A 26,792-nucleotide genomic window follows, 5' to 3' on the forward strand; every position below is an offset into this window, starting at 1 on the left:
AGCACAGTTATTGTATGGGGCTCAGATTTGGACAGGCACTTCCCTTGGATCTACGGAAGCTGTCCAATCAAAGTCCTTAAGGCAAATTTTCTCTGTACCACCCTGTGTCCCAAACACCTCATTGCAGCTAGAGGCTAATCTTCCCTCGGTAGAATTATGGATCTGGCGTAGGACACTTAACTATTGGCTTCGCCTAAACTCAAATCCCCCTGGTCTAATATCCCTAGTGCTGTAAGATTGTTACAAGAGCCCCTGGACTAAAATTGTCTAACAAAAACTTCACTCTTGTGGGTTATCACCACCACAATTACTCACTTTGGGTTTTAGTAAAGCAAACAGTCTAACTTGTCAGTGCCTAAATGATACTGAGCATCAAAACAACTTGGCCACAATAAGGAAATTTTGCCCATAGTATGACTATTTTCCACCTTCGACTCTCTGGCACCCTATCTGCATAACCTAGCAATTCTAAAATATAGACGCGCTTTTACTCTCGCAAGATTGAATGTCTTGCCCTTGGCTGTACTGGAGGGACGATTCCAACAGATTCCACACGAAAAACGCTTATTTGGAGATGGCAGTACTGTGGAGATGGCAGTACTGAATCGGTGGTGCATGCCCTTCTGGCTTGCACTCTTTATAAAGACTTGAGGAATGAGGTTATCACTCTTCTTTTATTGTCCATTCCAGGTCACCCAGCCATGGCCACACTGCCCTTTCTCTTGGCAGATCAAGATGAGCAGGTGACAGCAAAGGTGACAAGGCTTTTAGCTGGGGCAATCAGAATAAGATCCACTATTTGACTATTGATTCAAAACCCGAAAATGTATTTTATATAATTGACTTTTTATTTCTATTCTTTGTATATCGTATTGTTGTTTTATTGCTATGGCTGATGCAAACAGAGATTCATTCATTCAATATAAGCTGGGGTTTTCTTGGCATGTGGTGAGCTTTCTAAAACGATCATTTATGATAATGTCAGATCAGTGGCGGCAAAACGGGGGGAAATATGAGCGGCTACATCTGTTCTCACAGGGAATGCCTGTCTGCAGATTAACATGTAAGAAACGATTGAAAACCAGGTGACAACAGCTGAGCTGAAGCAGGTTCCCCACACAAGGATTCCCGAGAACAGCACAGGGAAAGAACCCCCCCTGAAGTCTCAGGCCTTAAAGCAAAGAAAGCAAAGAAGGTCAAGAGCCATTGGAAAAGCTTTCAGTAGCTGCCTAAGAATTAGAAGTGCCCATCAACTGAATATCAGTACAGAAAAATTTATGTGGCCAAAGAAGGTAACTGCCTTTCACAGTTTAATGGCTGCCAATTTGTTACTAGGCCAAGTCCAAGGTTTTACTATGGCTATATAAAGCCCATGGTGCTCGGAACCAGTTTTCCTTCAGAAATCACCTTGCCCCATATTTACTTATTTGACTGTTTCAACCTGCAGAACTTGCCCTCTTCTAAGTGCCACTTAATCTTCATTCATTTGCAAGGAGCCAATGTTTTGGCATGGGGGCGCCTGTGACTTAGAACTCTCTGCCAATAGACATGAGGCAGACACTTTGGCTGTAACATTTCAGAAACCTGCTGGACACCTTTTTTTTTTAATCTCAGGCAGGAAGGTAAACGGTGTTTCCGTGCACTCTGGCTTCCATCACAGTGTCCCGTTGCGCCAGAGTGGTTTAGTCCTGCTGGCCACATGACCTGGAAAGCTGTCTGTGGACAAACGCCGGTTCCCTTGGCCTGACAAGCGAGGTGAGCACTGAACCCCATAGTCGCCTTTGACTGGACTTAAGCGTCCAGAGGTCCTTTATCTTTTACCTTTTTTACCCAGGCATACAAATTAGTTACCTATACTCGTTGTTAAACATTTCATTGATTCTTATCAGTGTTTTGATAATTATTTTATGCATATTTAATTGTTCTGTGAATTACAGCTGGCTGCATCTACCATTTTATGATGTGTGAAACTTAGAGAGCTTTGTGATCCAGTGGTTTTTAATACTTTATAAATTACTTCACTAGCATTGGCCCAAATTATTAAGATTATAGCAAGTTATAACCCTGATCCAAGGCTGGGAAAAGGACACTTGGCTGCTCAGCCCTCAAGCTGCTTCCTGCTAGAAGTCAGTAACAGAAATGGGGAAGTTTTTTCTAGTTTCTTATATGACAAATGCACCACCCTGTGCTGACTTTGAAGTGCTCCATTTCCCCATGTACCCTTGATTCCAATTTTGAAAGTTTTACTTTACTTTAGCAAAGTAATTGTGTAGCCTCAAGAATAAGGCTTCTCCTTACCTTAATCATCTGAGAGAGGTCACCTGCATCTGCCAGTTCCAATACAATGTTAAGTTCATTGTCCTCAATAAATGAATCCAAATACTTGATTATGTTGGGGTGGTTCAATTGCTGCAAATAGACAGAGTAGAAGGACAATCACTGTATGAATGTACAGAACACCAGTGTGTAATAATGGCTCACAGGTGTGAATGAAGCAGGGAAGGCAAGAGTCTGATGGTGGACTTCTCAGTGTCACCAACCCCTTCAAAGTTAGGGGGAAATCCATGAGGGATTTTAAAACCATCTTATCAGAAAGTCAATTTATGCTGCATGAGAAAAATACAATAAACTATGAGAGAACAAAACCCCATGGTGGCTATCACCATTAGAAGTGTTGTCAGTAAAAATAACTAATATGGAAAAGGTATGGGCAACATATAGAAAATTGTTAATTGAGGAGGAAGAAAATCAATTGAATGTAAAAAAAAAAATTGAAGATATAAGACACTTGTTAACTGATTGGCCCCAATATCATCAATTAAATGACATTTGGGCTGGATAAAGGAGCTGGTTTTGGTAAAGAATTTTCAAGATTGCAGAGAGAACTGTTGGAAAATAATGAAAAATTCCTGTCAAGAATGTATAAATTGGGGCTGGAGTAGAAAACAAAAGATGAGGAAGTAAAATCTGTAATGATTCATTGAGCAAAAGATGTGGGACATAACATACAAATTACCTCAGTAGAGAATGGTACAACTTTATTGAATACATTAAAGAACACTGTAAGAGTTTAAAAACATTAGCAGGACTCACATAATGCTTGTAATTTAAATTAACAAAGGATAAAAATGGAGTATAACAAAGTTAGATAAAGTAATTAGAGGCAGTTAAAAGGGGAAGAATTCTGGAAGCCAGGGGAGGGGTGGGAGGAAGTCCTGGGGTTCAGGGAACCCCATAAAGGTATTGACATGAATATGGTTTTGTGAAAATAAGTGTATAGGTCTGTGTGTATATGTATGTGTGTGTTTAAAAAAGTATGTTTTCTTTTTCAAAATATGAAAAAATAATTAAATAATAATAACAACAACAACAACAATTGCACCTTGATACGGTTTTTGTTGTCTTGAGTGTATGTTGTCTTGAGTGTCATTCACTACAAAAAGCTAGTAGTCATTATTTAAAAAAATAAGTGTAGCATCACACACATACTAAAAATGAGGAACAATCATCTCCAGAATATGATCAATTTGGAATAAAATGAACACCAAAAAACATTTCTCACCTACATCTTGTAGGCTTAATGTGGACATGACAAACAAGGAGATTTTGTGGGTGTATGAGGACCTCACAATGCTTATTTCATGTGCCCCAGTCAAACAGCAACCACAGAGGAATTGGAGAGTCAGTTGCATAAACAATTGGAAATGATTATGTTGATTGGGATATTATTTGCCTTTTCTAAAATAGATAAATAAATCTGTTAATATTTATATACTGTTGACTGATATTACATTAACGTTGCTGTTAATATTTTTTAATGGAAATTGGTTCTAGCTTTGAATTTCTATTTGTTGTTATTTTTGCTGTTAACTTTTATGAACCTGCTTGTTGTAAAGCAGCATCACAATGTTAAATCAAACCAAAAAGGCAAGTTCTGACCTTTTGAATACTGCCCAGAAAATGAAGGACTAAAATAAATCCTCACTGAGCAGCTATGAAACTACAATTTTACCAAGAACACTTTAAGTGCTGTCTTATGCACCCAAGTGCCCTCCTTTCCAGTCACAATTCTGGCCAGCTCCTTATTATGTCTCCCGCTATTGTGTGCTTCATTAAATGCAGCTTTCCCATCCAGGCATTCAGGACCAAACTCTGCCTCCAGAGCTCCCCGCTCAGACTCATGTTCTTTCCAAGTACCACATTTATCTGGAATTCCTGCACCCACAAGAAACAATGCCAGCGAGTGCATTTGTATACTAATAGGGTTGTTTGAAATTTCTGCCTTTTGACATGGGGGGGGAAACCTGCAGAACCTTCACTCCAGCTTCATCCTCTAATGCACATAAACACTCTGGCTCAGACGACTGCTATCCTCTCATTTTGTAAATGCTGCTGAAAAGTTTGATGGAAGCAAATGCCTGATGTATATGCAGAGCAACGCTGTCAGCGACAGGCATGCAAAAATGCAAGTGGCCACTAACGGGACAGAGTGATGCTGGCAGGCCAGCTGATGTTTAGAGCCACATTACTAGCTGCTTTTACTCTCCTGGCTGTTTAGAAAGTGCTCCACATTCACCCACCCCACCCCCACAGCCACAACTTTTTATAGGACTAATTCCCAATGACAAAGGTTTCCTTGATTAACGTAGTAAGCATAGAAGTTTAATGCAAAACTTTAAACTGGTTATTTTTTTCACGGAATCATAGAATATTGTAAAGTTGGAAGGGAGGGACCACAAGGGTCATCTAGTCCAACCCCCTGCAATGCAGGAATACTTTGCCCAGGGTGAGGCTTGAACCCACAACCCTGAGGTTAAGAATCTCATGCTCTACTGACTGAGCTATCTGAATTTCTTCTCCCCTGTCTCCAAATAAGAAACAATATGTTGTAACACAATAATTAACGCAGCCCTTGCTTCTTCTTTTATGTAAATGACAATCTTGTTCTAAGTACAGTGGTGCCCCGCAAGACGAACGCCTCACAAGACGAAAAACTCGCTAGACGAAAGGGTTTTCCGTTTTTGGAGGCGCTTCGCTAAACGAATTTCTCTATGGGGTTGCTTCGCAAGACGAAAAAATCTTGCGAGTTCCCGCGTTTTTTTCTCGCTTTTTTCTGCCCTTTCCCTAAGCGCTAAGCCGCTTATCAGCTGTTCCGCTGATAAGCCGCTTCTCAGCTGATCGCTAAAAGCCGCTAGACCGCCAATAGCGCTAATCCGCTAAGCTGTCAATGGGCTTGCTTCGCAAGACGAAAAAACTGCTAGACGAAGAGAATCATGGAACGGATTAATTTCGTCTTGCGAGGCACCACTGTACAATGCATAGAAAATGTAAATATAGGTTTGGTGCGTGAAGAGGTGGAATCGAGGGACACAGAATGAAGAGCCTTGCAGGGATAACTCCCAGAAGGAGAGGTGGCAACAAGGCAAGCTTACAGACCACAACAGATTAATGTATACCTCTCTGAACCACCCAGACACCCAAATACCCCAGACATGAACCACAGGCTTACTACTTCACTGAGATGAGGTCTTCACCTTTTCTCACTAATATGTTTAGATTATATCAGAATGGCTCTATCTATTGTAATGACTGAACACTTAAAGATGGTATATTTCCTTCTAAACAACTGAAAAATATGTTTCTTCATTTGTGACAAAAGCTGCAACTTTATATATTACCATAAGTAACATTCATAAAGGGACGTGGGTGGCACTGTGGGTAAAACCTCAGCGCCTAGGACTTGCCAATCATCAGGTCGGCGGTTCGAATCCCCGTGGTGGGGTGTGCTCCCATTGCTCGGTCCCAGCGCCTGCCAACCTAGCAGTTCAAAAGCACCCCCGGGTGCAAGTAGATAAATAGGGACCACTTACTAGCGGGAAGGTAAACAACGTTTCCGTGTGCTGTGCTGGCTCGCCAGATGCAGCTTCGTCACGCTGGCCACGTGACCCGGAAGTGTCTTCGGACAGCACTGGCCCCCAGCCTCTTAAGCGAGATGGGCGCACAACCCCAGAGTCAGACACGACTGGCCCGTACGGGCAGGGGCACCTTTACCTTTACCTTTACCTAACATTCATAAATATGATTGCTCTTCTTGTAAGCCTAACTATCTCTATCTGATGGGGCCTGTATTCAAAGAGAGAGGCATTTCCTGAAACAACAGCAAATAAAGCAAACCAAATAATACCCAACTTGTTTAATTGTACAGATGAAAAACTAAAGTTTCAAAGTACACTTCAGAGCTGTGTGTGTGTGTGTGTTCTGTGTCTCACGGCAGAGTCTAGTTGGGAGTTAATGGTAGAACGTTACTCGTTTCCATAGAGCAACGCTGCAATACATCCCAAAGACTGCAGAACATAAGCTAACTTGTTTTCTCTTGGATAAACTGTACAAGTACGAAATTTTTGCATAAGTATACATTATCCCTACCTCTGCTTTTGTACAGCATAGCAAAACAGCCTTCAGTCTGCATATATTTGTAAGAGCAATTGTCCAGGGAGCCATCAATTAACAAGAAATGAGTTGCAGATATTTATTTGACATGTTATTAGCTGTGCAGGACCGATCAAAGCGCATTCCAATTGCTGATACTGACAGACAGACTGAAGTAGTCCCCTTGCCTCTAAACAAATCCTTGAACAACTCTGCCCTCCTAGACTCTGGGAAAAATCTGCCACCTGAACCAAATTATCAAAAAACGCTGACCTGCATCATGTCATTAAAAACTGCATCTCAAGTTGACATTTAGATCTTTGCTGTGGTATGTTCATCTCTTCAGAGCTGAATTATATACATCTTGGGCAAAATCTGTCAGATTTGGTTGGAACTTTCAGTCAAAAACTTGGATACATTTGAAAGGAATGCCCGATAGGCAACAACTACTAATAGATCCCTCATGCCTTTGCAACGCAATATTATTTATCAAACTGACTACCATGCTTTGAACAGCATGCATGCAAGTGTTTGACCAGCAGTGACTGCTGTCTGTAATTTTTCACAATGCTTTCCAACAAAGTGTATTACGCAGTAAAACGGGTTTGTAGACAGCTGCAAATCCACCAGTGTCCTGCAAGGCAAGTACCACAAACCAAGTCCTTGTCAGGGATTCTAGAGAAGAAAAATGATCAAATTTGGTACCAGGAGTCTTGGGTATTGAAGAAAAGGATGCTGCAGATCAAGTGGGTGTCTTGCTAGAACAGCAACTTCCATCCACCAGAAATGCCTTCCTCAGGCCAAGCTGACCTCTCAATTCCAAGCTCAAGAAATGATGAGCCAGGATTGGAGAGCAATGACAAGTCATCCCATTGGTCCTACACAACAGGAACTAGCTGCTTGTGCCATGCAGCTCCACAGCACACTGTTTCTACAGATGCCAGTGCTCAGAGATTGCCGGCCTCCTTCTCACAACCTGAATCCCTCTGACTCCCATGTGCCTCCAACTATGCTGGGTCTATTCCATTCCATTCACTACTGGTCCTGAATGGGGTAACTGTGCCCCTGGAGGACCAGGTGCGCAGCCTAGGAGTCATTCTGGACTCACAGCTGTCCATGGATTTGCAGGTCAATTCTGTGTCCAGCTCCATCTGATACGCAGGCTGAGACCCTACCTGCCTGCCCACTGTCTCGCCAAAGCGGTGCATGCTCTCGTTATCTCCCACTTGGACTACTGCCGCTTGGACTACTGTGCTCTACATGGGGCTATCTTTGAAGGTGACCTGGAAACTACAATTAATCCAGAATGCGGCAGCTAGACTGGTGACTGGGAGCGGCTGCCGAGAGTACATAACACCGGTCTTGAAAGACCTACATTGGCTCCCAGGATGTTTCCAAGCATAATTCAAAGTGTTGGTGCTGACTTTTAAAGCCCTAAATGGCCTCGGCCCAGTTTACCTGAAAGAGCGTCTCCACCCCCATTGTACAGCCTGGACACTCAGTTCCAGCTCCGAGGGCCTTCTGGCAGTTCCCTCCCTGCGAGAAGCCAAGTTACAGGGAACCAGGCAGAGGGCCTTCTCGGTAGTGGCACCCGCCCTGTAGAATGCCCTCCCACCGGATGTCAAAGAGAAGAACAACTACCAGACTTTTAGAAGACATCTGAAGGCAGCCCTGTTTAGGGAAGCTTTTAATGCTTGATGCACTATTTTATTTTAATATTTTGTTGGAAGCTGCCCAGAGTGGCTGGGGAAACCCAGCCAGGTGGGCAGGGTATAAATAATAAATAATTATTATTATTATTATTATTATTATTATTATTATTATTATTATTATTGCTACTACTACTACTACTACTACTGTCATGGACAAATTTATCTGCATGCTGCTCTGGTAAACTCCACTAGCACTACCTATATCTTTGTGTAAGCACTCTCTCAGTTCAGTTTAGACTCCTTCTTTGCGAAACCTGGCAGCATCCCAGCAACCTAACCCATCACCTGTCCACAAGCTTTCCTAATGCCCGAGTGAAAAATAATAGGAAGCTGTAGACATTAAACTGCTTTGGAAATATATGCAGAAAAAGTAGGGTGTAAATTATTTAACTCAAAATAAGACACACATTGCGCTTGTTCTTTTCATAGTTCAAAAATCATCATTCTTCAATGCCTTGAAGTGTCAGGTTCCAGCCTAACTCCCACTCTGTGCAGGGGAACCTTGGCCAAACAAGGACAATGTCAGGGAGCGCAGGTGAAGCCAGAGAAGGAAGGAAAATGCCTTCAGAAAATACAGAGGGAACCAGAGAAGAAAGTGCTAATTATCCCAGTGTATCATCTTTCCTCATTTTTGTCTTCACAGCCCAGCTAATATAGCATTCACCACTTAACATCTGGCTCCCTGGTAAGCTTGGCACAGGGAGATCTGCAGTTGCCTCTGGACATCTTATACAGTAGGGATGATAATTGACCATCTCAATTCCCCTGTCATTCTGAGGGTTTTGATTTCACTTCTCCTTGATTCTAACATATGTGGACATAATGTTCTGAATGTATCTAGTACCATATGGGAGATTCTTCCCCTCCACCTTCACTCAAGCCTTATTTTGTATAGAGCGCTACAACACCCAAAGGCATTACTGATTATCTTCACTTTGTTTGGTTTGGCATTCTTTGCTCTTTCCTCACTATACATTTACCAGCTCACACAGAACAGCTCTGATGTAATCTCATCTTATGGCTAATCTAGCAATGAAGCTGCATGGAGTCCAAATACTGGTTTAGAGCCAGAATAGAGTCTCATGCCTTCTTCCAAGGAAAGAAAAGTATGGAAGAAGCACATCTCAACTCTACACTGACACAGAAAGGGGATCATTTCAGTACAAAAGAAAAAGATTATGCTCCCTCCATGAAAAGCATACAAATCTTAAAGATAACTCTCTATTGCCATTCTGCAACACACACACACACACACCATCCAAAAAAGGAGGAGTTAAGTACAATAGTGGGAGATCATAGATTGCTTCAAGGGCCTCTAACCACACACCACTTTTCTCACGTTACACCAGAAAACAATAATCTTTTCCATTCCCAGATAATCATCAAAGGTCTGGAGAAATTCTTACCTTCAAAAGGTCTATTTCTTTAATGCAATCTTGTCTAGCCTTGGCATCCATCATTTCAAATATCTTCAAAAGGAAAGAGAGTTACATGTTGAAAGTCAAGCAAAAAATATGGATGTTCCCACATGTTTAAGATTCTAGATCATCCCTAAATTATCTTATCTCCTGGGCAACCATGACCTTTCTAAAGCTCCCTAGTTTCTTGGGGTTCTTAAGAATGAAAAAGACCTGCAAACAAAGCAGAAACTGTAGCACCAGCATTTAGCACATAAATACAACTGGATAAAGTATTATTAAGTTTGTTGTTTTCTCATCAATTTGTTGACCTTAATAAACACAAACAAGCAAACAAACCACACAAACCAAAGTAATTACATTATACTGTATAAATAAATGTGTATCTTAAGAATACGCTGAAAAGTGCCAAGGAAATGAGTACAAATAATGATCTAAGACTTTTTGGGTTACACAATTAGACTCTCCTTTTCTATTGATAAAATAAATTGCCTTCTTTTGCATATTCCTCTGCACTAATTAAAAGTAAAGAGGCTTAGATATTCATCCTAATAATCAGAGGGCTATTCACTATTTTATATGAGAGTAGCTTGGGTATACTAAAGAGATACCCAAAATAGGCCCATGTAAAATCAAAATCCAGCCTACAGCATATGGTAGAAGGGAGCCAAAAATATTAAAGATTGTAACATTTTATACAACAAAGAAGGTAGGCTTCTGGTTCATGGCCAACTCCACAAATGGATATCTATAAGTAGCTGCTGTCTGATCCATCCATGGGTAAAAACAGTTCCAAGAAGCAAAGAGGTACACGACTTGCCCATTTGTGCCACCAAGAGGCACATTCATCCAATCTTACTTGGGTATTCCAATGCTCACCTGTACTTTCTTTAATGCCACTGGTTTTCTGTCCAGAAGGCAAGTAGCCTTGTAGACTTCACTGAATTGTCCTCGTCCAATTTTCTTCTCTATCTGAAAGTCTGCTAAGGTGCAGCGATAAGGGTATGAAGTCAGATGCCTCTGTTTGAGGAGAAAAAGAGGATAGTGGGTTAAATGAAAACATATATTCCTACTACCATAATGCTATACTAAATCAGAAGGCAACTGAAGCAGAGCTCTTCCACTAGATCAAACCTCTCCCAGCAAAAGTATTTCAGAGCCACCTATATCAGGCTGACCTGTGAAAGGAAGATAGATGCCTATAAAGGTGAGCTATAGTGCTATATGCTTGTAAGAGTGGTTTGTGGCATTACTTCTGGGTGGGACCATAGACAAATGGTAAAGCATTCTGCAAACAGGGTTTCAGGTCAACTCTATGGTACCACTATGTAAAAGGGATCACTGGAAGGAGACTCTGGAAAGACTTGTGTATGAGACCAGGGAGAGCTGCAAGCTAGAGTGCTGGGTTAGATCAAAGATAGCTCCCTCCAGAAGTTGCTGGATTACAACTCCCTAACCACTGGCCATGCTCACTGGGACTGATAGGAGTGGGAGTCCAATATCTGGAGGGAACCACTTTGGCTACCCCAGAGCTAGGTGGATCAACCTACCAACCAAGACAGTTTCAAACGCTGCCTCCACAGAATCTTTCAGTGGCTATTTATTTATTTGTTTATTTATTTAGCTGTAAGTCAGGAAATGTTGTTGTTAACCTTGCTTTTCAGTTCCAAAAATGGCTCCTAGAGCAATTTACAAAGGACTTTTTAAAAAAAGGTAAAACAATAAAAACAAGCAAAATGGTAAATAAGAATGAAAACAGCAAAGCAAAAACATATGAAAAACATATGAAAAACAGAGATTAAGAACAGTCAGAAGCTGTAAGAAACAGAGTGACTGAACTCTGTACTGCTGTACAAAACTTATGATTTACTAAGGTCTACTTTAAACCACCCCCTGAAAAAACAACTGCCCCACATCCTCTCAAATGTATTCAGATCCTTCACTATTCAATATCCTGAGGGATTTTGGAGTTGAGAGCTTTTAACTGTAAATGGCACCAACTTTGTCATGGTGTTTCCTGCTATGAAAAGGGTTTCCCCAAAGCAAACGGTACAATGGCTTGGTAACATTTTTACAGTATAGTAGGAGATACAAGATCCACATTCCACTTCACAAGATGCACCACTTTTAGCAGAATTTACTGAACCAATCAGTATTCAATACTGTTTTGGAAAGCCCTTGCCTCAACTGTTGTGCGGGCTTCAGGAAGGATGCCTGAGATTCCAGCACAACAATAGGAACTACTGCAGAGATGGAAAGGTCCTGCAAAGCTCAATGATTCTGAACTGTGCTTTCAAAGCTGGGTGCAGGCTTAGAAGCTGGAAGGGTAGCAGGGATAACTACATCCCGTGTAGCTAAGCCAGAATCTGGTATGTCAGATGAAGCTCAAAACATCACAGCTTTTTTTGACAACAGACATGAGGAGCAGTAACTTCTACACAGAACTTTACTGGCTTGAACTTTATATGCACTATGCAATTCTATCATCATACAACCCCACCACCCACTCCAATATATAGTCCAGTAAACAGAGGAGGCAACAAGGTATCATAATTATGCATAAAAGGCTTGAAATACGCAATAAGTAATGATAACATTCTCATGCACATCAGTACATTAAAGGAATGCCAAGAGCAGTTCTCTGCTGCCTTCTGCACCTGAAAAAAACAAAACACGGGAGCAGAGCAGCATAGTTTCCTGCAGACAAGTTCTCACTCCTTGCAATATGGCTCAGCCACAGAAGTCGGCTCACCAAGCCCCATTAATGCTGGGAAACGACCGGACACCTCAGCTGATAGACTCTGGCATCCGCCAAGGCTACAGCTGCACATTTACATATGCAATGACCTAGATTTGCATTTGCTATCACAACCTATCAGACCTAATTAAAGCAATGGAGCCAAAGAGAGGATGTAAAATTATAGCATGAACAAAAGGAGCATATCCAGGTCAGACCAAAACATGCCAAAACTTCCGTATTTATTAGAGCAGGCCATTTTCCCGCCATGTTTAGACAGTTATTAGTAAAATATTGTGTCCACAGCAGACACGCTTGCAGTCTAAATGGGGGGTGGGAGTGGTAAAAAGAAAGAGAAATGCTAGGCCACAAAATCAACCCACTGCTTGTCATCCAAACCATCTACAGTCATGGGCTGCTCTTCTAAATTTTCTCCTGCGGCCAAAAAAAGGATACCTAACAGCAGACAGAAGGCACCGTGTAGGGATGAGAGGCAGTAACTTGTTTTGGCTGAGCACACCTCAGCCGACATAAAGAGCTGTAACTCCACTCTCCACTGAAAGCCACCAGTGGGCCAAAGAAGAAGACAGACCTCTCCTCTCTGTCTCTGAAGCTATCAGAGGTGGTGGGAGAGAAAAGAAGGGGGCTTGGAGGAAGCTCACCCTTTGGCACAATGGTCTCTGAGCCCAAGTCTTTCTGCCCTCCTGCCATCAACCCATGTAGGAGTTAAGGGCAGCTGCCCCCCTATATCAAGTAAAACATCGAGACACTTAACTAACTGACCAATCACATTGGTTCTGCCCCCCTAACAAAATTCCTGTCCCATCAACAAAGTCCTGCCCCCCCAACAAAAATCCTGGCTACCCCCATGGTGAAGGGATTCCCCCCAAAAAAATGCTTTCCCCCCTTTCTTCTATGAAGTTGAACCTCCTTGAATATTTCACAAGGTCCCAATGCATCATTTATTTAGTTCCAAATTCACCATAAATTTGATCCAATATCAGTTACTCTAAAGTCTGATAAAAATAAAAGGGTGTTCACCAATATGAGGATGATACCCAGCTCTACCCCTCATTTACACTGGAACCAGTGAAGGTGGTGAGGGTCCTCTGTGAGTGTCTGGATGCAGCTGGAAGATGCATGGAGGTTAACAAATTGAGGTTGAATCCCGACAAGACAGAAATACTGTTTCTGAGGGACGGGGGTGGGGGACTCCTGGTCCTGAACGGGGTAACTGTGCCCCTGAAGGACCAGATGTGCAGCCTGGGAGTCATCCATGAAGGCACAGGTCATTTCTGTGTCCAGGGCAGCTGTCTACCAGCTCCATCTGCTACGTGGCTGAGACCCTTCCTGACCGCAGACTGTCTTGCTGAAGTGGTGCATGCTCTGGTTATCTCTCACTTAGACTACTGCCATGCGCTCTACATGGAGCTACCTTTGAAGGTGATCCGGAAACTACAACTAATCCAGGATGCGGCAGCCAGACTGGTGACTGGGAGTGGCCGCTGAAACTATGTAACACCAGTCCTAAAGGATCTACGTTGGCTCCCAGGACATTTCTGAGCATAATTCAAAGTGTTGATGTGGACCTTTAAAGCCCTAAACCAGGGGTTGGCAACGTTTTTTGAGGCTGGTCTGGTCCACTCCCCAGCAGACCTCTCAGTGGGCCAGAGCGTGCGTGCCTGTGCGTGAGCTCAAGCTATTTCCAGCACACTTCCGGGACAATGGAGCGCACGTGCGCATGCTATTACCAGTGCTCTTCCAACCCAGAAGTTGGTCCCCGCGGCGAGAAAAAAAAAATAGTGCTGAAAAAAACACACAGAATCTCCACGCTGATCCACGGAACAGCCGTGGGCCGGTTCCAGGAAGCTCATGGGCTGGAACCGACCCATGGGCCTTAGGTTGCCAACCTCTGCCCTAAACAGCCTCGGCTCAGTATACCTGAAGGAATGTCTCCACCTGTTGTCCAGTCCAGACATGGAGGCCCAGATCCAAGAGCCTTCTGGTAGTTCCCTCACTGCGAGAAGTGAGTTACAGGGAACCAGGCAGTTGGCCTTCTTGGCAGCAGTGGCACTCTCCCTGTGGAACACTCTCCCATCAGATGCCCAGGAAATAAAGAACCATACAACTAATAGGAGACATCTGAAGGCAGCCCTGTTTCGGGAAGTTTTTAGTGTTTGATGTTTTATTGTGTTTTTAGTATCCTGTTGGGAGCCGCCCAGAGTGGCTGGGGCAACCAGTCAGATGGGCAGCTTAATAATACGGAAACTGTATGTTGGTACACAATTGAAAGTTGGCAGAAATACTTCATTGTGTCACTGTGGTATATGTTTATGTGCCAGTACTGGGAAGGCGGAAATACCTATTTTTAAAACTAAGGCAAGAGGCTGAATGTCTGCCTGAGCAGAACACACCACAGTACAGAGCCAATTAAAGGCATCTGTAAGGTGCACCTGACCTGCCTTGTCAGCCTCATAACATGCTTCCAGCCTACACCATCTGCACTGACGCCACATGGGAATTGGTGAAGCCATGATGTAGCATGGTGTTACCACACTGAATATTGCAATGCATTTCATCTTGGAGAAAAGTGTATGGGCAGAAAGCATTTATTGGGCACCATGAGTGTTGGCTACTCAACAACTTTGCTCACAACATGAGGTCTGCAGCTAAAAAAATAAAAAATGCAATTGCACAAAATAAAGCCACAGCTGCTATCCATGAATGCAACAATATTTCTCAACTGATTGGGAAGCATGAATAGAGCAAGTATCATACCATTAAACCTCCTCAGGGACAGTCCAGTTGCTCCACAAGAGAGAGCACACAAATAGATATGAGAACAAGCAGATATAAACACACATTAAGACTGCAAATTCTGGCAGAATACATGCCTTGCCTGCAAAGGTTTCTAGATTTAATCCATGGCATCTCCAGCTAAAAAAAAAATCTGCAAAGAAGACTGAAAACACTCTTCTCAAAATCAAATTCATTGGATTCAAATGATAGATTGGGAAAGACTATGGAAGAATGACATGAAATTTACGGCCTGTGTTTTACTTAAAGAGAATTATATGAACATATTATACAGATGGTACCTAATTCTGGTTAAATTAGCAAAAATGTATAAAACAAAAGATAATAAGTGTTGGATATGTAAAGCAGCGGAGGGCACTTTTTACCACATGTGGTGGCAATGTAAGGTTATTTTTAAAAAGGGAAATGATATATAATGAATTGAAAAAAATGTTCAAAATAATATTCGTTAAAAAACCAGAAGCATTTTTATTAGGTATCACAGGATTGGACATACCGAAAAAATACAAGACTTTGTTTATCTATGCAACAACAGCCGCTTGGATATTATTAGCCCAACGCTGGAAAGAAGAGGAAGTCCCCACTAAAGAAGACTGGCAAACTAAGTTAATGGAATATGCAGAAATGGCTAAATTAACCGGGAGACTTAGAAACCAAGAAGACAATAAATTTAAAAAGGAATGGGGAATGTTTATTGCATATATACAAAAGCAATGCATACAAGTTAATACATTAGCAGGATTTTTTCAAAAAATGCTTGTAATATTATAGATAAGGTATAAAATTGGAAAGCAAAATGAGGTAAAGAATTTATGGACATGCATGAACAACATAGAACAAGGGAACCGAGGCGAGGGTGAAGTCAGGGGATTCAGCGCGCCCAAAGCTTCTGGGTGCCGGCAAGCTCTCTGCTAGTCGTGGGAGAGCTGCGTCTCCCACGGCTAGCGGATAGCTTCCTGAAGCCTGGAGAGCGAGAGGGGTCGGTGCGCACCGACCCCCCCCCCCCGCTCTCCAAGCTTCAGCGAAAGCCTGCATTCGCCCCTTAGGATGCGCACACATTTTCCCTTCATTTTTGGAGGGGGAAAAGTGCGCCCTATAGGGCGAAAAATACGGTATATTTTTTCTTTTTTATGTGATGTTTTGTTGTTGTAAAAATTATAAAAAAGGGGGGAAAGAAAACGCTCTTCTCTGCTGAAGACCCTGGAGGGCTGCTGCCAGTCAGAGCAGAGAGATGGGCATATCACCTGTCCTGGAATAAGACAGTTCCACATGTATCAAAACTGAACAACGGAACCAACAATGTCTTAAGTTAACATGAACACTGTGAAACAGAAAACCAAGCTGTGGAGTTCCCTTGATGTTTTATCGTGTTTTTAATATTCTGTTGGGAGCTGCCCAAAGTCGCTGGGGAAACCCAGCCAGGTAGGTGGGGTATAAACTACTACTACTTATTATTATTATTATTACTACTACTACTACTACTACTACTAGGGACACGGGTAGCGCTGTGGGATAAACCACAGAGCCTAGGACTTGCTGATCAGAAGGTCGGCGGTTCAAATCCCCGCAACGGGGTGAGCTCCCGTTGCTCAGTCCCTGCTCCTGCCAACCTAGCCATTCGAAAGCACGTCAAAGTGCAAGTAGATAAATCGGTACCGCTCTGGCAGGAAGGTATACCGCGTTTCTGTGCACTGCTCTGGTTCACCAGAAGCGGCTTAGTCATGCTGGCCACATGACCTGGAAGCTGGACGCCGGCTCCCTTGGCCAGTAAAGCGAGATAAGCGCCGCAACCCCACAGTCAGCCACGAGTGAACCTAATGGTCAGGAGTACCTTTACCTATTATTATTATTATTATTATTATTATTATTATTATTATTATTATTATTATTTCAGGAGCCATTTTTATTTAAGTCTCACTTAAGGCAACACTAACTAAAATTAATTTGTTGCATTAGCTTCAAGCACTAAGAAATGGCTTGATAAAAGTATCAAACCAAATTAGTAGGCAGCAAGAATAATAGAATGCAGATTTTAAACATTTCCCCCATTAGAAATGCCAACGAATTTTGAGTTATTGCCACCTTTAGCTAAGAAAATTCTCTCCATTCCAACCTACACCAATGCAGTGTGGGTCTGACAACAAACTGGCAGCAATTCTAGTTATATATTCACTTACTCTAATTAGAAAACTTCTAAATAGAAAGTTCTATTGTGAGTCATAAGGAAAAGGTTAACTATAACACTAAATATAAATACTGCAGACGAGCAGCAAGGGATGATTCTAAACCACCTCTTCAAGTCTTCCGGGGCGTGTTTGCAGCAAATTGTGGCACGTAACCAATTTATCTGTCAATGTTGCAACTTTATTCCCTTTCCCAAAAGTGGTTCCCCAACTCTGTATATGAAAGCCCACAAAACAACTACTGCTCCCACTTTTGCATAATCATTTAGAACGCAAGAAGTTTATGTGCTCGTGATGTACGTTTGGTGGACAATGTGACAGTTAATGTGAAAGGCATGTTTTGCCTTTCAGAACAAAAACCAGAGTTGCAATGGATCACAAAAGTTACGTCCAGTGGTACCTTGGTTCTCGAACAGCCTAGTTCATGAACAACTTAGAACCTGAACATCGCAAACCCGGAAGTGAGCGTTCCAGTTCTCTCTCTCTCTCTCTCTCTCTCTCTCTATATATATATATATATTTTTTTAAGTTGAATGTGTCCTGAGCTTCCATTTTTAGTGTTGCACTTCCGTTTTGAGAGAGAGAGAGAGAGAGAGAGAGAGAGAGAGAGAGAGAGAGAGAGATCGTGCTGATTGGGGTGGTGGGGAGAAGCATTTTAGGGGTAGTTTTTCAACAGCCTGGAACGGATTAATCCATTTTGCATTACTTTCTATGGGAAAGCGCACCTTGGTTTTGGAATGTTTTGGTTTTGGAACGGACTTCTGGAACAGATTAAGTTTGAGAACCAAGGTACCACTGTATAGTACCTGAATTCTCTAAACCAGCCTTCCCCAACCTCGTACCCTCCAGATAATATTGGACTTCAACTCTCACTACCCTGCACCCCTGGCTCTGCTGGTTGGGGCGAATGGGGGTTGCAATCCAAAAACATCCAGAGGGCACCAGGTTGGAGCAGGTTGCCTTAGGCATTCTCAAAACTCACCCATCTTTTTTGTTGTTGTTATGAATTTTGACTTTAAGAAAGTTATTGTTCTACAGCATATCAGAATGTTATAGATGAAATCCAGTACAAATGCAATCAAGATACAAATACAAAAGTAAGCAAGCCCAATAATTTCAAATAACCATACTTGGTCATAGTTTGTTTAGTTCTAGGAATTTATAGTGCACTGTTCAGTGTGCAGTCCCAGGGTGGGGAAACTCTATCTCTGGAGGAAGGTTAAATAATAGTTTTATCCTACACTGATTAACCATTTTGCTAAAATTTTACAGTAAAAGATCCTTAATCACCAGTCATAAGATCTAATCAAAACATGGACAGAAGACGAAAAACAGATGACCTAATCCTGGCACTGACCTAAACCAGTCATTGGGAGACCAAAATACCCTTTGATAAGGAAGACATCCCATGCTTCTGGCTATGTAACTGTTCTGATAAACAGTGGTGCCATTTAAAAGGATTATCATCTGACTTTTCAGGAACCCCATACTTATGAAGGCTATTCCTAAGACATTTTCTCTCTGCTGAGTATAAAATAACCCTATTTGTTTTTTGAAAAGTTCTCTCCACAGTCTCCCCATAAGGACGATCTTTTAAAATAACTTAAATCCATTTTGTGATCTGAGTGGTGCTAAAATGTTTAAATGTCTACCAAGACAATCACATTTTGAAGTACAACAATGATTGCATAATTCATATATTCTTATACATCTTGAGCTAGTTTGCTAAAATGACTTATTTCCTCCCTCTGGAACACCCTTCCATCGGATGTCAAGGAAATACAGAACTACACAACGTTTAGAAGACACCTGAAGGCAGCCCTGTATTGAGAAGTTTTTAATGTTTAATATTTTATTATGTTTTTATATGTGCTGGGAGCCATCCAGAGTAGCTGGGGCAATCCAGCCAGATGGTTAGGGTATAAATAATAATAAAATTATTATTGTTATTGTTTTATTGTTATGGTTATTATTATTCCAGGAGAAAAAATGGGACAATTATTTCTGGTATTTTCTCTCCTTACTGCCCATTGAGACAAATGACACAAAATACCTGACATATCAATCAGACCAACTCCATTTTCTCAATCAACAATCTTCTCTAAAAAAAATAAAAATCAGCTCCTGTTAACGTCAATTCAATAATGTGTAGTGATTCAGTTAACAATAATAGCTGTCATTTCACTCTTAATCTCTACAATATAAAGTATTAGGATTATGGTCAACAATACAAAAGCAAACTGTCAGAAACCCAGTCTGCCAAAATCTGTTAAGCTTTATCAAATCACAAATCGATCCACATTTAATAATGTAGCAGTAAACTACTGCAATCAATACGAACAAAAATGTATTCAAGAAGCTCAGTAAATATAGAACAAGATCAGAAATAAGTAAGAAAATTCACTGAAAAACTGAAAGGGAAAAAAAAGCTCATCAGACACTGTCCGTCAAACATCCATGGAAGGCAATTCCACAGATTCCGGAGATTATCCGCTCCATTGCCTAATTCTTAGTACAGCCAAGTATGTTTCTTAAAATCCAATTGAAAGCGGCTTCTCAATACCTTAAACAGGAGCTCTGATCAATACATTATCCTCTTTAATAATAGCCTCCAAGAGACTCAAGAGCTGCTTCCACATCATCCCCACCTTCAGTCTTTTCTCTTGTAGTTCCAGTTCTTTAAGCCTCTCTGCGGGACAAGCTTCCAAACCCTTAATCATCTTCACTGGTCTCCCTCCTCCATCTCCAGTCTTGAGTCCAAGAGTATAGACACAACTTTAACAGAGGCTGGAAGTGGCCAAAAATGCACTTAAAAATGACCACTTCTGACAATGATGCATCCTGTCAGGCCCACAGGAGAAGACAGTATTAGCCACTAATTACATTTAACTATGTCATTAGAAATTCCAACATGTGCTCTAAGAAGCCATGAATGTATCTGCTGCGTAAGAACACTTCCTAATCTTGTTCATGGAATAATTACATGGGCTCCATCCTGCCAAATGAGACTGTAATTAACCCTAATTGCTTAAAATGTAACTTGGCTAATTCAAGGAGATCAATTACTATTAAATGACTTAATATGACAAATTACTGCAGTAGGGGAGGGGGGAGCGTTCCACACAGGCTATTTCAACGCAGCACTGAGCACCATGTGTTCACAAGCAATTCATTGTTTTTTTCTAGATCTCATTGTTGTACTTCGCTTTTGCTCTCTTAATGAATTAGCTCAGCAATGAATGGCAGGACTCACAATCCAAATGTTACTGCTTTTCCAGGAAGAGCCTTGCCGGATTCATAATTCTGCAGTATTGATGGGCAACAGCAACCCAATGCTTAAGAAAAGCTAGTATTGCTTCTTCACAGTAGACCTCTTTAATATGCATGACTATACGCAATATGCAATACTACACTTAAGAAATGTGACATGGCCATAGAAAGCAAGATTGAACATTTATTACAACATCATCATTCCGGGCAGCTTCCAACAAAATATTAGAACACAAAAAAACCCTCAAACATTAATGACATCCCTGTACAGGGCTGCCTTCAGATGTCTTCTAAAAGTCAGATAGTTGTTTATTTCCTTGACATCTGATGAGATGAGAGGCGTTCCACAAGGCGACCACCACTACCGAGAAGGCCCTCTGCCTGGTGCCCTGTAACTTCACTACTTGCAGGGACGGAACCGCCAGAAGGCCCTCGGCACTGTCCGGGCTAAACGATGTCCGGGCTAAACAATGGGGGTGGAAATGCTGCTTCAGGTCTACTGGGCCGAGGCCATTTAGGGCTTTAAAGGTCAGCACCAACACTTTGTATTGTGCTCAGAACCGTACTGGGAGCCGATCTAGGTCCTTCAGGACGGTGTTATATGGTCTTGGCAGCCACTCCCAGTCATGAGTCTAGCAGCTGCATTTTGGATTACAGTCAAACCTCAGTTGTCAAATCCGTTCTGGAAGACTGTTCGACTTCCAAAACGTTTGACAACCAAGGCGCAACTTCCCACTGGTTGCAATAGCTTTCTGCACTCAAGCGGAAGCCGCTTTGGATGTTCAGGTTCCGAAAAACACTTGAAAACCGGAGCATATAATCCTGGGTTTTCAACATTAGGGAGCCAAAATGTACGATAATGGAGGCATTCATTCGGGAACTGAGGTTTGACTGTAGTTGTAATTTCTGAGTCACATTCAAAGGTAGCCCCACATAGAGCGCATGGCAGTAGTCCATCATAGCAATCCTGTGAGGCAGGTATGCTGGCAGGGACTAGCCCTTTTGTGTCTGGATGGGGATTTTAAACATGGGTTTCCCCAATCCAAGACCAACAAGCTTGTTTTCTCCTGCTCTGGAGGGCAGGACTTGAACCAATGCCCTCAAGTTACAAGAAAGGAGATTCCGACTAAACATCAGGAAGACATCAGGAAGAATTTTCTGACAGAAGACTTGTTCCATAGGGGAACAGATTTCCTCAGGAGACGTGGCCTCTCCTTCACTGGAGGTTTTAACCAGAGGTTGGGTGGCCACCTGTCCTGGATGCTTTAGCTGAGATTCCTGCATTGCAGGCGGTTGGACTGGGTGACCCAGTTTTGTGATTCTAGCCACTACACTACAGTGACTCCAGTCACATAAAGAAAAAGATTAGCTGGTATGATGTGGGAGGAACACTTGCTTCAAGCATTCTGGTCAGGAACCCTAACTCTAACCCTGTTTTTCCACAAATAGATTTTGTAATGCTAATGGCATCCTAAATTTTGATAATAATTATTGATTTTAACAGTTGTTAAATATTTGAAGTAGAGGACCATGAGAAAGAAAACGGCTGCTTACTTGTGCATCATGCTGGTATTCCTGGCTTGCCACTTTGCAGAGCGGGCTGTTCTGGTCCCCCAGATGATGAGGATGGCTGTGTTGTCCTTCCATAGTAACATTCCAGACTTTGCCTTTAAGCTCTGTGGAACCAAGAACACACCTGTGTCAAAGCAAAAGGCACCTACATGGCTGAACTCAAGCGGATTAGCAGGAAGAACCAGTAAATGTCACTATTCTCTGGTGATATACATACAACTTCACATTTGAACAGGAGTTCTTCCCTGTCCCCCCATCACAGGCAATTATCTGACCACTATCACAAGCTCTACATCCCACAAGGACCATATTCTTGATAAAGAAGCTAGCAGAAACGTCTGCCTCTTCCTCTCTCACTGCCATTCTCTCCCTTTTGTCCTTCACTGCTTATAGCTGCTGCTAGCACCCAGGCCCCATGTTTCCTGGGATCCTCTGTGTGCGCACAGCCACGCAGGTGTGCAGTAAAATGGTACCTCAGGATGCGAACAGGATCCGTTCCAGAGCCCCATTCGTATCCTGAACAGAACATAAGATGCGACTGCGCGTCTGTGTGTGTGCGGGTTGCGTTTCGCCGCTTCCATGCATGCGCGTGACGTCATTTTGACCATCTGTGCATGCACAAGCGGCGAAACCCGGAAGTAACGTGGGATATATGGGGACTGGGCCGCTTTTACCACCACAAGAGGGAAGGGAGACCCTAGAAAGTTTGTCATACATTTTCACAGAATACTGACCCAGGACCTTCCACCTTGCCCACATAAGGACATGAGAGGTTGAGGACACTCAGTATATTCCAAGCACAGCAAGAGAGAAGCAAGGCATAGCAAGCATCTAATATTTCAATACAAACTTGCACATTCTTCTGAATGTCACAGATGCAAAGGTTTGCCATTTTTAATTATTCCACAAAACCCTTATTTAAGTGCAACTGCTTATATATAATGGTTACAGCTGTCAATGAAGGCAAATGCAAATTCCTGTCTGAGGAGATAATGCAGAAAATGAAAGAACACCAAACATTACTTTTTTGACCATTAAAAAAACCCCATGTGACAGTCTAAACATATGGAGATTAGGCTACAATGACTGGATCCTCTTCTATGGTTACATTCATGAAATATAATAGCAGATGTGGTCCATGTTATCCTCTTCTGGCTCAAAGAAGAAGAAAGTAATACTGCCAACTTTAGCTGTGAGCAAACCTGTGTCAATTCTGTGGTACCAGAATGACGCAACCCAGACAGAGTTGTGTTATGACTGATGTTAAACATGAGTTGCTCACAGATGCTTGTAATTGCAAGTCCTTCATAAAACTAACTTGCAACACGACACATTCTAGCTACAATGCTTATGTCAACTTGGATTCTTCCCACTTGCCACTACCCTGTCATGCGCATGCCACTGCCAGGGGAACTTCATTGCACCATGAAGACACTTCCCCTTATCAGTCGGTGCAAAGATCCAACCATGACCACTTCCAAAGTACAGTACACTGCCGAGGCAGCTGGAAGATATGACCCCAAATCCCAGAGAAGCATCTACAGCTTCCCAGCAGTGGGAAATATTCCCCAGGCTTCTGTAAATTCCTTTCTAGAAATAAAAGTCTCCAGAGGCAGTCAGGAGGGAAGCAGCAGTAACATTAGGGACACTTAGTAATGCTCCCAGGAACAAGTCTGTAAAGCACGGACGTTAAATATTTGACTTCATACAGTGTATGACAAAAGCTAACTAAAAGAAAGAATTTAAATTAATTGTGGGGTATCATTCTACAGCCCCATCCCTGGACTGTAGGCTTCCAAAACCATCTCTTCTCTGCTGCCTTTAGGCTTTGGTTTCAACATGGACTGCAAAAAATTGTGTTATTTGATTTTTCTTATAGTATTTTTAGCTTTATGCTGGTCACTTTTTGGATTATGGATTTGGATGTTTTATACTGTATAACAACAACAACAACAACAACAACAACAACAACAACAACAACAGAGAGGGAGACATTCTAGAGGGAAAGAGCCATGTTAGCTGTTTGTAGCAAGAACCAAGTTTTGCGGCACTTTAAGGATAAACACAGAACTGCAGTTTTTTAGGATAGCTGCCAAGTTGAGGTTCCACAGCCACAATAGTTTTGTTTGTTTTTAAAGCAGAGACTAGAGCACTAATACCATTTCTGAAGTTCCTCCAAAAAAAATCCAAGCAGATTTGTGTTGATAAAACTCAAAGGCAGTCCAGAGTCCACAGCTGGGTGACTAGAGAGAAGACAATCAGAATGCCTGCTTGGAAAACACTACACACTGCAACTAGAGTGATGGCAAAAGTGGTTCTGTTAAACTACAAACCACCTGAAAGAGTCTCCTGGTACCGTTTTCCACAGATGAAATACAGGTGGGGAAGAAGGTCCTCTTCCCGTAGCTATCGCCACTTGGTAGGCTCAACGTTGAGTTCTAACCCGTGTTCGGTTCAGAACGGGTTTTTCACCCTGGCGCTCTAGCCAACTTTGCAATTGTTTCATTGCCCTCAGCTTCATGGAAAACTATGGGGCCATCTGCGCTCCATGCAGCTGGAGAGTGAGCTTTGGAGCCAGACGGTGATAGCCCTGGTTAACTGATCCAGGGAATCAGCTGAAAGGACATCAACATGGGATAAAACATCCCCTACCACTCTCTGGAAACCATTTGGCTCTGTGAAGTGGCGGGGGTGGGCCATCCAAATCAGCTCCACCTCCCTGCAGAGGGGAAGGTTTGTGGAGAAATCTAGCTGCTTTGTTGGATCTTATATTGGAGTGGGTGAAATGAACGTTGTTTATAGCGGACAGATGAAGAATCGGAAGTCCCTTACCTTCTGAATTTTTTTTCTCTTTCTCTCTCAGCTAACCTCTTTTCTATTTCTATTTCTTTATTTCTCTTTCGTTTTCTTTATTCCTTTACTCCCCCCTCCTTCTCTTTATGTTCTTATTGTATTTAGATCAAAAAAGGGAGAATATTTCATATTAAGTTTTGTATTTTTCTCTATCAGCACCAATAAAATTTATTCCGGGGGGGGGGGGGATAAAAGGAGTGAAAAGGAACACAAAACCCACAGACAAGAAGCACAGCCTACAAAGCAATCAAGCTGCAACTTCTCCCACTAGACAACAATATGAACAGCTATCAGTTTCACTAACTTCTTGTCTTACTCATTCACTAGAAATGACATCACATTTACAGGGTAGCATTTTCTCAAAAAAACACTTCTGCTCCCCGTTTTAGAAACTGAGTCAATATGTAAAAGAGAATTTGGTAAACAATGCAATTGCTGGGAATGGGTAGGGGTAAAATCCGGTCCTGTTACAATTGCTTGGTTAAATCAGAAGTAAAGGGCTAGAGATTACCAGACAATGAATTAGTACCATGTGACTGAAATGCACAGCTCTGAAAGTACACAGGAGAAGGAAAGGAAGCAGGTGACTGGCTGAATTGAAGAAACTGAGAAATCAACAGCCATATCTAATTTGCAAGGATGTTTGTGGTATTTCTCAGTTCTTTGGAGGTGTCAGCATTTTATCACCATCCACACTGTTTTAGGTATTGCAGCAGTTTGTGGGTTTTCTGCGTACAACTAGACAGTCCTCCTTTGAAAAACACACTTCTCAAAGAACACCATGAATGGGATTTCTGATATAGAGAATTTCATAAAAAGCTATACAAATTGCACAGGGATGTTTTAATATTTGTCAGAATTAACCCTTGGCTTTTTATTTGTGAACGGTATAAATTTCATACTAAAGTACAAGAATTAAAGTACAAGAATTCCAAATGGCACATTCCTGCTGTTCTCGTTTAAGGTGACTTCCTCACAGGCACTGAGCCATGAGTTATCCCAAACAGAAACAGGCTCCTTTCTGAAACTGTGAAGCTCAGTCTGTCAGCAACACACACATGGAGAGCACACATGCTTCTGGTAGGCTCATGATTCTTTGGGTGTTGCAGGGAAGACAAGGTGTGCTTGCTTCCTATGAAAGATAAGAGACGGCCATTAGCAGCTCAGGACAGTACAGCTGCCACAAGTAATTCAGTTTGGCTACTTGTTTCAAAGCATCTTTGCTTGCAAAGCTTTGGAAGGAGTAACGACAAAATATCAGTTTTGAAAAGTGATATGTGTCAGCTCACATGATACCAACACTGATTCTTGCTGACACCCAAGGGACACACTGTCCTGCTCAAAACTAGCAGCTATTCTGGGATGCTGGGAAAACATGCTATAGCTAGATCAGAGCAAAACTCACGAGAGGCAAGGCAGCAAGTTGCAGACAGATACCTACTTCTGCTGGTGAAAAAACTATATATATATATATTTGTATTACTCTTTTATTGAAAGAATTTTAGTCATAAAGAAAAAGAAAAAAGAGAAAAATAAGGAAACAAAGAGAGAAAATGTGTAGAAACAAATACAAAAATACAATGTATATACTCAAATACATTCTTATATAAATATATGTTATTATCCTAACATATATGTAGGTATTAATAGCCTACTACATTCTGTATAAACTCATTCCAAATGTCATATTTATCCAAGCAAAGTCTACAGCTATAAGTAGTCCATTCATAAGTTGCAAGTGTTGTCATATTGTCAACCCATTGATTAAAGGGCATCATATCTTTATTCTTCCAATTCATAA

General features: G+C 41.9%; 1 protein-coding gene and 1 long non-coding RNA gene across 4 annotated transcripts in view; both read right to left on the reverse strand.

Annotated features, from left to right (window-relative positions):
• The window catches only part of NEK6 (NIMA related kinase 6), a 92,449-nt gene that overhangs the window by 35,511 nt on the left and 30,146 nt on the right, over nucleotides 1-26,792 (reverse strand). For 2 of the 3 annotated variants that reach the window (XM_083721871.1, XM_083721872.1), the window contains 4 exons: nucleotides 22,121-22,242; nucleotides 10,439-10,579; nucleotides 9,548-9,610; nucleotides 2,299-2,409 (listed from right to left, as the gene is read on the reverse strand). In XM_083721871.1, coding sequence (XP_083577997.1) covers nucleotides 2,299-2,409; nucleotides 9,548-9,610; nucleotides 10,439-10,579; nucleotides 22,121-22,213 — 408 coding nt within the window. In that variant the 5' untranslated portion in view covers nucleotides 22,214-22,242. Of the gene's footprint in view, nucleotides 1-2,298; nucleotides 2,410-9,547; nucleotides 9,611-10,438; nucleotides 10,580-19,944; nucleotides 20,133-22,120; nucleotides 22,243-26,792 lie in introns of those variants that run through there. The other variant, XM_083721873.1, reaches the window with a different exon arrangement.
• Nucleotides 3,464-6,229, reverse strand: LOC310836571. Its single transcript, XR_014560158.1, has 3 exons — nucleotides 6,046-6,229; nucleotides 5,306-5,665; nucleotides 3,464-4,946 (listed from the first exon to the last, which is right to left on the reverse strand). It is a non-coding gene; the product is annotated as an uncharacterized lncRNA (long non-coding RNA).

This window comes from Podarcis gaigeae (genome assembly GCF_964106915.1).
Source record: "Podarcis gaigeae genome assembly, chromosome: Z".
NCBI lineage: Eukaryota > Metazoa > Chordata > Lepidosauria > Squamata > Lacertidae > Podarcis > Podarcis gaigeae.